The sequence below is a fragment of the Myodes glareolus genome, chromosome X (assembly GCF_982192425.1).
Source record: "Myodes glareolus chromosome X, mMyoGla1.1, whole genome shotgun sequence".
In the NCBI taxonomy this organism is placed as follows: domain Eukaryota; kingdom Metazoa; phylum Chordata; class Mammalia; order Rodentia; family Cricetidae; genus Myodes; species Myodes glareolus.
Window position 1 is genome coordinate 116,683,426 of NC_142053.1, and position 12,273 is coordinate 116,695,698.

The window sequence follows — 12,273 nt, forward strand, 5'->3', positions numbered from 1 at the left end:
CTGGCTGTGTAGCTGGGTGGCTCGGTGACCGACTGACCCCTGAAGTGCTCCTCCTTCTCTCTCGTTCCCTGATCTCTTTTCTCCAGATCTCTCCTCATATTTATCCTCTCCGCCTGCCAGCCCCACCTGTTTCTCTCTCCTGCCTCACTATTGGCCGTTCAGCTCTTTATTCAGCCATCAGGTGTTTTAGACAGGCACAGTAACTTCACAGAGTTAAACAAATACAACATAAACAAAAGTAACACAGCTTAAAATAACATTTCCCAACAATGTACAGAGATCCAGGCCAGCCTGGGCTACATAAAGGCAAGGAGCAGAGAGAATCAAGAGTTGGAGTCCAAGACCTGGCCTTCTGCTTTCACACCAGTCTCCCTCCACAGCGCTGTACCCTGTGGAGCCTCTGGCCAGCAGCCCTTCTGCAGGCAGGAAGTTCATTAAGCAGTCCTTCTGTGAGCAGCTGAGATAAATGCTTTGTAATTTTAGTGCCCAAACTGTACCCATTCCCACCTCAAAGACATGTAAATGAAAAAGTAAAAGTACGGCATAGAACATGAAGATTTAGTATCAAAAGAGAGGTAACATTAAACAAATAAGTGCTATACAGTTTTTACCTTGCTTCATTGCTACCTAAAACACTACATTTTCCCAGCTTCTCTTGCAGCTAAATATGGTTACATGCCCAAGTTCTATTGAGTTGTAGTAATTACTTTTCCCATTGCTGTGACAAAATATCTTCCCAGGTTGAAGGTACAGTCCATCACAGTGGGGAAGGCACGGCAGCAGGTCACATTATATCCACAGTCAGGAAAAAGTCCTCAATACCAGTGTATTCTTTCTCCTTTTATTCACTCAAGGACACCAGTCGGTGGGATAGTGCTACCCACATTCAGGGTGGACCTTCCCACTTCAATTCAATCTCTTTGGAAACAGCCTCACAAACACACCCAGAGGTGGATTTCCACAGGGATTCTAAATCCATTTAGTTGACAATTAAGATTAATCCTAAAACTGGTGAGATACAAATGGAAGACTTGTTTGGGAAGTCTTCTGAAAAAGGAGAGAGGCATGCCTATATCTCTTGTTACTTCTTCTATCTAGGTAAAGACAGGATGTAGTCAGATCAAAGGAGCCCCAACATTCAGGTGCTACCTTTGAGTAGCTCTCGTTATTTTCTCTAGATTTCTAGGCCTTCGTTTAAAAGGCAGTGACTAAAATTTTGTTTCAGGAAACCCAGAGACCAGATAAAGCTGAACTCACCCCTCCAGCCATATCTTCTCCCTTCCTTGCTGTTTAGTTATCTTGCACCTGAACTCCGTGTCCTCCCAGCTCCCTTGTCTACTCCAAATTAAATCTTGTGCACACCTTAATCTTTCTTTCAGAGCCAACCACTCAAATCCCTTCGCAAGCTGTTGCATCTCTCGTCATCGACCAATCACCCGGCTTCTTCAGATCCTCGTTTCCAGCCCTTAACAGCTCAACAAACCAAAAATTCCTTCTCAGAAATTCGGATTCACCCCCTGAGCCAGGCCTCTGGTGGGAGCAGCAACATCCGGCAGGAGCCTACACCAAAGGGCAGGCCAGCCCTTCAGCTGCCAGGTCAGATGGATCCTGGATGGCACGTGTCCTCTGTGACCAGGAGTGCCACAGAGGGACCTTCCTATTCTGAACAGCTGGGTGCCAAGAGTGGGCCAAACGGGCACCCTTATAACAGAACAAATCGCTCACGAATGCCAAATTTGAATGATTTAAAAGAGACAGCCTTGTAATTTATGCTGGGATGGGGGGGTGGGGGGGGAGACAAGTCAGTTGGGAGGGGAGGGTTCAGGGTGGGCTGGGAAACAGGCTGGGCCAGGGTAGTAAGCCAGTATTTTCAGCTTTATGAAGGTGTGTGCAATATTGTGTCTGAGGGGGGCCATCTGGCTCCTCACAGGCACAAATGCTAGTCAGGGATCTTAGAGCCACAGGAATTCCTTAGGGATCACCACTCCCCACAGGTCTTGTGTGAGAATGGATAGAGTGTGCCATTGAGGAAGAAGAAATTCTTGCCAGTGTCTCCCCGTTACATTCCAGCTTTAGTGCAATCTCTGTTGAACTTGGGGAAGCCAGGGTATGTCCTGGCTGTGTGAGGGATAGAAAATTCATGTTGACCGATGCCCTTACCACATGTTTTTTTCTGACTAGACTAAATGTGGGGTTTATTGTAATCTAGGAGTATCCCTTTGAAGGGTTAGCAGATGAACTGTATGTCTTAAATTGTTTTCTAAGCTTCCATATTTGATAGGATTTGTAACATTTATTTATAATTAATATTGTACTGTTATAATCATACCTTTTATGTTATAATGTAAAGTTATTTTGAGCTGTTTGGAACATTGTGAAGCAGTGGGACAGCTACAGTAGTTTCTATAAAAACTAAACAGTAACATTTATATATTGCATCAGGAGTATTTTATTCTATATATAAATATATATATGGTAAATAACTGTCTGTTTTATAAATATATTCATTTAAAGAAAGTATCATTATGACACTATCTGCCATATTTTTATACATTTGTGATATGAAGTGAGTATTATACTTATAATAAAGGGAGTTGAATTGTGGCTACATGTGACTGTAACAGAATGAGCTTTGCTCAACTTTTTGGCCCCAGCAGTAGCCTCTAGACATGATCCTTGGTAGCAGACGAATGCAGCGTCTCTCTCTAGGCCCACAGGAGAAGAACGTTGGATAAGCCAGTAAGGATCCCAGCAGGCTTCACTTCTGTGCTTAGACACGTGACTCTCATTTGTGTCCAGGGACATTAACTTGCACACGAGAGGCTAGGCAGAAGTGGTGCTCATGGGTCTTTGCAGAGAATGCGCTCTTCCACTTAGCATTAGCGGTAGAGTGTAGACCAAAGATTTGCCGGTGAACATTCCTTGTTGTGAGGTTGTAAGAGGCACCTGTCTGCGGATCGGATCTTGCAAAGCAGCTCTATGCTCCTGAATGCTGTCCGCCCTCCTGGAGATTGTTGCCTCCAGGTGGGGTATGAGCTACATGTACGGCATTTCTTCTTCTAAATGCTTTGTTGTTGTTGTTGTTGTTGCTCTTCTAATGTATTTAAAAGGCTCCTGAAGCAATTCCAGATGTAGAGAAAATTACTACATTCTTTTTTTCCTTCCTGGGACTGTCCGTTTATAATAAGGTCATCATGTACACCTGTATATACATACACCCCATCCATCAGAACAGGACCTATCCTTCCCTCGTTTGATCTCTTTCAACTCGCAAGTTAGTATCGAGTATCATCAAGGCCTGTGGCCAGCATTATACCCACCTGTCTCTGGACCGTCTTTGACAAAAATCAACACCTCAACACCATCATCTATCGATAGTCATAGTGTTTTGAAAGTAGTCTCTTAGCAATAAGACTTTTAGAGATCACTCCCATCCCTCAAAGAGGGAACTTTTCAGTATTTACTACTTGTTCCAGAATTCTGAGAGTGTCAGTCCCCAAATAAAGTCAGCTGTCACTGAAATATGCTGAGTTACTGTTAACCCTTCCCTGAGATTTTGAGAATCATAGCACTGATGATTATGAAGATTATAAAAGTCTTAGATTCTTTGAAGCTTAAATTGTGTGCATATTTCATATTTATATAAATACTATAATGATGTGTATTGATTATATATAGAGGTCATTTTAAGGTGCTTCTACTTAATTTTGATAAGTATATTAGGCACTAAAATGAAACTCAACTGGGTACTATCATGGAAACAATTTGATTCATTTTGCATGCTCTTGAGTTCTTTTCCTATCTCGTTTCTGTTGCCAGTTCAGTACTGTCTGGGTAGCTCTGAATTATGGCTTTTCCCAGGCAACTCTTTGGTTATTCAAGTGAGGCAGACCCTCAACAGTTTTTGCCTGGATCTATAGTGACACTAAAAAGGTGTATATTTAACTCTCCTTTTTCATACTAGATCCCTAGTACCTTGTACACCCCCCACTTCCTCCTGCAAAACAGAAACTACATTTTGTTTCCTCTGGAAAGACTTCTCACTGTGCTGTGTGCTTAGGAATTGTGAGGTCCCATTGCCATGCTGTGGCATTAGTGGCTCGTCATCACCAAGGGGCTGGTTTCTCATGTTGTCATCTTTGCTAACACTGGGATCTCAGATGTTTGTAGAACATTTATATTCATGATGGTTCTTCAAAGAAGGGCTAGAATAATTGCCTTCTACCTAGAGCAAACTAATCCTAACTGATGAAGTCAATACTTACTTTTCCTACATTCCCAGATTTGAGCCAGAAAATAGCTACAATGTTTTCAACTAGTGTTTCTGAGCTAGCTCTTTTATCCTCTTCTTAGCTCTTGTCTGTTCTGACTTTTCCTTGACCCTCAATAAGCTGTAAGTGAATCTACAATCCCATTCATTCTCTTCCTGCTCCCAGATGGGGGCGGTAACATTTCCTCGCGGATCTAATAGGCCCTCTCTTAGCTTTTAACTGTCACTTTCCCCTCTGGTAGGTCGTTCATTGACCTAAAAAAGATACCATTTGTGGCAGGAAGGAGTTGACTGAAAGTCACAAAACCCCCACATTTTCTTTAGAAGGGGGGATTGATGACATCCATGTTCTATTATCTGCCCTGACATCCTAAAGGACACAAAGGTGGAACTGGAGGCTTATGAAGTACTTTGTGTTGGGGAATTACTGCTGATCTCCTTTTGAAAAGAACCTTGGCTCCACAGGTTTTCTATTCTCACTTCTCTATCACCCTCTTTTTCTTCTCTGAAGCTCTAAGTAAACTTTAACTGATCTTTGTTTGGTCTTGACCGAAGTTTAGGACTCTCCCGAGACCCAGACCAGAAGGGAGTGCCCCATGCCAAGATGCTCAAGTGAGCTGTCTCTCCAGCAGCACTTCTCAGCCAAGGGCAGTCTTGTCTCCCAGGGCACAATCGACAATGTCTGGAGGCACTTGGTTGTCTTGGGCTGCTACCAACATCTAGTGAGGATGTTGCTAGACATCCTCGAGAGTGTTCCAGCCCATAACTAGTGCCAGCGTTTAGAAGTCCTGCCCGAGACCATTCCAGGCCAACCACTCCGCAGAACTTGCCTCTGGCCCTGGACTTTCCAGGCTACATAACTGCAGGAGTGAATTCCTCAGCATCGTATTCTCTTTAAGAATCCTCCACCACTGTTCTCAAATCCTTGCAATCCTATTGTTTGTTTCCATTGTCTTGGACCTGCTAAAAGGTGCATACTTTGGGAGGAAACCAGAGTTACTTTATATATGTTTGAGAACTTAAATTCTAGGTTAGCAGCCTTAGGAAATCTTTCTTAGCCATGAGGCTTATATTTAGAAGCAAGCAACAGCCTGGCAGATTGGCATGATTTTTACCAACTGCTCAAAGGCATCATGGCTTTCAGCTGTGTCTGCCGAAAGAAAATGTCTTTGTTATTTATTCAAGTCATTTAATAGATCTTTACAAATATTAGCATATGGCAGACTGATTAGAAGCAAAACTCTTTATTGGTGGTTGTGATGTGGCTATTCTAGAAGTATTGTGCTGTATGCTTTGGTTAAATCTGTTTTAAAACATGCTTTAAGACTCACCATATGCAGTTGTATAATTTAATTCTAAGCAGACCTATGCTGGTCAGTCTCTAGTCATGCTGTGTATTATAAAAGTATGTTGTGGTTGTAGACTTAGCCAGTTTAGCATGTTCCTAATCAGAAAATTAGTGGACTCCACTAGGAAATGCTATCCCATTCTCCCTTCCCAGTACCTCTTAGTTGATATCATAGTATCCTCACTTAAACTAGTCTTTAGAGTAAATAAGGAAAAAAGCCATTTATTTTCTTCTAGCCATGTATTGAGAATAACTCATATGTGTTTAATTTTTTCAAAGGCCAGAGGATTACTTTTCCAGTGTGTAGAAGGCTTTGTCCATTCTGTTCACCTAGGTCTTGGTGGTGACAGAACTTTTGGCAAGGACAACAAGTAACTCATTAGAAGTCACTGCTGGGACTCAGCAAAACTGCGTCTCTTTTATGCTTAGAACCTATGTTCTGAGCGCCATTGCTTTTGCATCTAGAAGTTCATTACCTACCGCATTAGAGCGGGCTACTGAACTCCCCTATATGGGTAAGAAGATTCATAGATGCCTGTTTCTGTGAACTGAGGCAGTGGTATGGTTAACTAATCCAAGTCAGAAAGCAGTAGGCTATTTCCTTGCCTTCTTCAGTTCATCACTAATAAAAGTTCATTGAAGTTCATTTATGGTTTGAGAAATAACAGTGCTGATTTCTTTAAAAGGGACTGCAAAAAAGACAGTACAAATGTCGCTAGTCCCTGGGACCAGAGTCTTAGGAGAAGGTCCCTACCAAGTTATAAAAGGGCAGAAGACCAGAAAATAAAAATCAAACAAATGAAAAATCCAAACTTGTAAGTGGTGGTTTCCCCTTTTGCTTCTTGCACAGCTGAAATCTAGACTATCTTGAGGTCTGGTTCAACTGATTAAAAAAAATCTTGGAAACCATGAATGAGGAGCCATGCAAGAAAATGAAGCCCCTATCTGTTTCTATACACCCGAAGGGAAAAGCCAGGTGGCTAGGAAACTCTGGGCCTATTGCCCATGCAATTCTTTTTTTTTTAATTGAATGTACTATACAAGATGGTAGACTTTGTGCAAACCAGTTACTTACATAAATCATCATTGCCCACAGTGCTTCGTTAATTCATCAGCATTTGGTCTGGTCCCTACTCCACCTTTCTCCTCTCTGGGCATGACCCACCTTTCTTTCTATTTACTGTAGGCTGTTAAATATGATCCTGACCTGCCTTGTATTTTCATTCAACTGTTCACTCCCACATTTAAGGGAGAGTTGTCTCTTGTTTTGCCAGAAAAAATAAAATTGTCCTAGTCTGTACGCTGGATTTGTGGGGCCAGCAGAACCGGCCGAGTGAAAGTGCTTTCACTTCGAAGGCCCTTCATTTCTCACAAGGGTAAGCTCTCTCCGCGCCCTTCGATCCTCGGTCCAATTGATCCTCCTTGGGAATCTGAAATCAGTCTCCGTGTTGTATGCAGATTAGAAGTTGCCTTGTTTGCTGCTCTTCCCAGGCAGAGTATCAGGGAGAAAGAGGCCTTATCTGTCCCTCCGTGTCCCCTCCTGTTTGGCAGACCCGCTGAGAATCCCTCAGGACTTCCTTTGGTTGGGGATTTCCCTTCCCAGAAGGCTGTTGTGAGTCATTTCAGACATAGACAAGCTGGTCCTAGTGCTGTGCTTCAGGTCTCATCCGAAGAAACCCAGGAATCGAAATGCTAGATGCCTTGACTTTTGTCCCTGTTTGGGGATTAAAGTGTTTCTTGCCAGAATCATCAAAAGCTCTGGTTAAATTCAGTAGAGTTTCATGAGAAAGACGATGCTTTTCCTTCTGGAGAATGTGTATTCTCCATACTGGCTTCGATTTTCCAAAAGTGGAAAGTAAAGCTCGCAGAAAATCCATGTTCCCTAGGGGTGATCAGTGGGTTCTAGTCACCAGTCTCTCTCTTCCTCTCCTTGTTTACTCTTAGATCAGTGATGGAGTGGCCTCGGGGAGGAGTAGCGATGTGGCCATAGGAAGAAGTCAATTCTTACTGTAAATTTGCATTGATGAACAGAGACAATTAAGCCAAACAAAATAGTTAACCCAGAGTTCAATCTCCAAGAATTGCTTTGTGCCATTCTGAATTCAGGTAGTTATTCTGTATATACTTAGACAATTATCAGAACTTCTTCAATCTTTACTAAGTTTGAAGGGGGTAATCTGGGAAGGCACAGGACAGGGTGACATTGAAACCCCTGTTCATTTTTAAAAACAAAGACAGGGATAAGCCAGAGGGATATGCCATCCGATGTGTGGTAGATAATCAGTGGACATTCTTAATTGCACAGACTTTATAATCCATTATATAAAGTGTATTCCATACTTTTTACTGTGGCAAGGGTGTGATGTGGTTGTTAATCTTTTTAATTTTTGAATCCAAACTGAATTTAAAGTGTTGAATACTTAAAATTCCTCACAAGCTAATTATGAACCATTTGTAAAGTGTTTCTATAACTCTTTGTATCATGTGTTGGTACATCTTATCAAGTTTTTTCTGGCATGTATTCCATTCTAAACTTCTGTAAACTTTCTATTGTTGCTGTACATATTCTACAAATATCTACTCCGTGGTAACCTCCATTAACAGCATGAAATGGTTCATTTTTACTGAGCACAATGTATTTTTGAATGGATCTTCCCACATGTCTTTAATAAAATGCAGATTTTGCACTGACTCATGTGACTGCCAGGCTTTCCCAATCTTGAGCACTGTGGTCCTTCTTGCCTTTGAACAATCAAGCAGCTCCATTTTAAGGTGTTTTTTTGTAAGCAAGAATGTGTTCGAATTCCAATGAGGGCAATGGGCCTTTGAAGTTGTACTCAGTTTAAAGGAGAGAAATTCATGTAAAGCAAAGCAAAGCCTGTCACTTAATGGGTTTTTTTTTCTATTTATAAAGTTCTTTTCCCCTTATGGCACTGTGAAAACTTTGGTTTCTTTCCCACTTGAGTGTTGTCATCTATATCATGTGGTGCTCACCTGGTAGTTTGAGAATGAAGAGAGATGCTAACCTGGCACGCTTAGCGCTGCAGAGTAAAAATGATCAGCTCTGAAAGGCTGCTTCTCATTGTAGAGCAGGGGTGGGCTAGCACTCTTTCAGAGGGGCCAAATAGGGAAGGGGCTCTATGGGCCTTAGAAGCTTTGTTGCTCCACAGACTGTGCACACAGCACAGAAACAGCTAGATAATACGCACAGGCAGGCTTAACTGATGCCTGGTTTAGGCCGACTGAGCGTACTCTCCTGGAGAAAGTGTAAATACAGGCCCAGTGGCTGCACCCCTTCAGTTTATAGTCCAGTTGGAGGCATAGCTATATACTGCTCGCTAGGGAGATGGGAAACGTCAAATTCATGGTATTTATTTGTCAGTTATTCTCCAATTGTATATGTCTTTCCTTAAAAGGGGGTAAGAGTTGAAACTCAGAACTTCACATTCTATGTGTCTGTCTGTCACTGAGTATAGACATGCATGTGCCCCAGCAAGCATGCGGCGGTCAGAGGACCCTGTTTCATAAGAAATGAAGATTAAGTCAAGTGTATGGGGGGTTTGTTGCTTTGTTTCATCTTGGAAAGATCCTGTGTAGCTCAGGCTAGCTTCCAAGTCAGAATTATCTGAGAACTGCCTTGCCTTCACCTCCTGTGTTTATAGGCATGAGCCACCATGCCCTGTATACCATTTTGTTCACTTTCTTTTTTTTTTCCGTTTGTTTGTTTACATTGTTTTGTGTTTGGTTTGGTTTGGTTTTTTGAGACAGGGTTTCTCAGTGTAACAGTCTTGGCTGTTCTGGCTCTGTAGGCCAGATTGACCTTGAACTTAACAGAGATCCACCTGCCTCTGCCTCCCAAGCGCTGGGATTAAAGGCCTGCATGCGCAGCCACCACCTGGCCCAATTTTTTCTAAAAGCTTACACCAATTCATGTGCCATCTTCTACTACATCTCCCAGCTGGTAGTGACTGATTTAAGAATGGAACAGTTCTTCGGTGAAACAACTTATTGGAAATCTAGGGATGCTGATAAAATAGTTAAATAGACAGATAGCCTTAGTGGATTTATCACTGAACTCCGACATGACTTGCCTCAGCTTCTTTGCCTTTAAATGGAAACGCTGCTAGTGTCTATAACCTAGAGTTGTTGTGAACATCTAATGAGATGCTGCCAAACATTTAACAGGATGTTGGTAAATGTTGGCTAGCATCATATCATGCTGTGCCTTTGTGCCTCAGTTGATAGTTCCCAGAAGCTGGGAAGAGAGGCTCGAGAGATGGCTTACTAGTTATGAGCCCTTGCTGCTGCTCCTCCAGAGGACCCGAGTTCAGGTCAGTTCCTAATACCCACATTGGGTGGTCCACAGCTACCTGTAACTCCAGATCCAGAAGATCCCATGTCTTCTTCTGGCTTCTGTGGATGTGTGCGTGTGCGCACACACACACACTCTCTCTCTCTCTCGCTCTCTCCAATCAATCATCAAACTGGGAAGAAATTTCACTGACTGGAAAGCTGGCCTTCGAGAGCAGCTCTGGCTAGTACATTAGGTGTGTGTTTCTGTTTGCTCTTCATGTAGGGCTGCTGGCCTCACTGGGGAAGCAAAAGTGCTTATGGGGTGTTCTTCAGCTGTCCTCCAACACTGCACTTCATATGGTCAGAGAGGTGTACATCTGTCAGCAGTCATTACTTATGGGATGTAATCTTGGCTCTGAGACCGAATTTATAGCAGTTTCTCTACTTGGAAAAAGTTTGCTTTGTCCATATAACCTCCCACATCACGCACCAGGATCACTTCCATTTTTTTTTCTTAATAGCATCATTTAATGCTTCATGATTAATTAAAAGTATGCAAATGTTGAGTGTTTTGCTACTTTGTTTTGTTTGAATTTGCAGACTACAGATGGACCTTAGTGGTAAAGCATTTGACTAGCATGTATGAGACCTCAAAACCATTAAAAAAATCTTCCACATATAACCCAAAGTCTAATATTAAAAATAAACAAAATGCGCTGATAGGAATGAATTTGCTCTATTATATAATTTTATTGAATTACCCCCTGAAAGAAATGGTATTGCAAGCATACTTTTTTCGTCGAATAGTAAGATTGTTAGGCTTCAGGTTTTCTTCAGTAATAGTTTAGTTTTTAATACATCCTGTCACAAATTTAGTGAAATAAATAATCTGTGTGCTGTTGAAAGCAAATTACCCACAGGTACATGTGTCCCAGATCTTAGTGGCCCCGTTGTCTATTCAATTCTGAAACTGTAAGCATTTTCCATTGTGAAACCCCTGGCTGGCGTCAGATATATTTATTTAGAAATTTAAGGAACCCAGAAGAGCCAAGACAATCTTGAAAAGACCAGAATTGGAAGACTCATATGTCCTAATTTCATAACTTCCTACAGTGCTACAGTAATGAAGACTATGAAAGACTAGAATTATGAGGCCAGAAGAAACCCTCATATTCTAGGCCAACTGGTTTTGGCAAGGGTACAAAGACCATTCATTTGGGGGAAGGGCTTCCACAGAAGGTACCAGGACAACTGCGTATTGACATGCAAAGAATGAAATCAGACTCTTGCTTTAAAACTCTTTTTTGTAAGAATTTTCGAACTTTTTGGAGAAAACAGAGGAGTGAACCTTCTTGACCCTAGACTTGGGAGTAGTTTCTCAGATAGTACATCAAAAGAAGCAGCGGGAAAGTTGGACTTCCTGGAAATCTGGACTTTGCCATGCTTCAAAGGACTTCACCAAGGGAGTTTTAAAAAATGGAAGAAAGGCCAGATGTGATGACCCATAATCCCAGAACTTGAGAGGCAGAGGCAGCAGGATCTCTGAGTTCTAGGCCAGCCTGGTCTACAGAGTGAGTTCCAGGTCAGCCAGGGCTACATAGTGAGACCTTGTCTCAAACAACAACAACAACAACAATTTTGCATAAGAGGATTATATGTAGAATATACAAAGAACTCTTAATGAATCAGTGAATTGAAATTTTAAAATGGGGAAAGGGTTTCAATAGATGGTTCTCCAAAAATATGCAAATTGCCACTTGAAGAAATGCTCAACACCATTGGTTATTAAGGAAATGCAAATCAAAATCACCATGGAATGCCACTTCACACATTCTAGGATGGCTCTAAAGAAAGACAAGAAGCATCACTGATGATGTGGAGAGATTGGAATGCTTTATACATTGCTAGTGGGGACAGAAAACGGTGCAGCCACCTGGGAAAGTAATTCTTCATAAGGATAAGCATGAAGTCACCAAGTGACTCAATAATTCTAAATGTTTGCATGCTCAAGATAAAACATGTCTATGCAAAAATTTGCACATCAATGTTCACAAAACAGCATTATTTGCAACAGCCCCAAAGTGGAAACCACCCAGAAGAATGGATAGATACTAATTGAATATTCCTACATGGAATGATAGTAACAGAAAGGGAAGAGGTACTTCTCCAACACAGAGACTTTAAAAACACAATGATAAGTAGAAGAAACCAGCCACGAACTATTATATATCCTAGGATTCCATTTATGTGGGGAAAGGCCCAGAACATGAAAAATCTACAGGTAGCAAATGGATTACGAGTAACCTAAGGCTGGGGTGGCTGATGGCTCATGCTGGAGGATCCCTCCAGGGGTGATAATAGG

The 12,273-nt window shown here is 41.9% G+C and overlaps 1 protein-coding gene across 5 annotated transcripts in view; it reads left to right on the forward strand.

Annotated features, from left to right (window-relative positions):
• The window catches only part of Cdkl5 (cyclin dependent kinase like 5), a 185,376-nt gene extending 183,599 nt beyond the window's left edge, over nt 1–1,777 (forward strand). For all 5 annotated transcript variants that reach the window (XM_085684852.2, XM_085684849.2, XM_048440681.3 and 2 more), the window contains one exon: nt 1,380–1,777. In XM_085684852.2, coding sequence (XP_085540978.1) covers nt 1,380–1,766 — 387 coding nt within the window. In that variant the 3' untranslated portion in view covers nt 1,767–1,777. The remainder of the gene's footprint in view (nt 1–1,379) is intronic.
• The last annotated feature ends 10,496 nt before the right edge of the window (nt 1,778–12,273 follow it).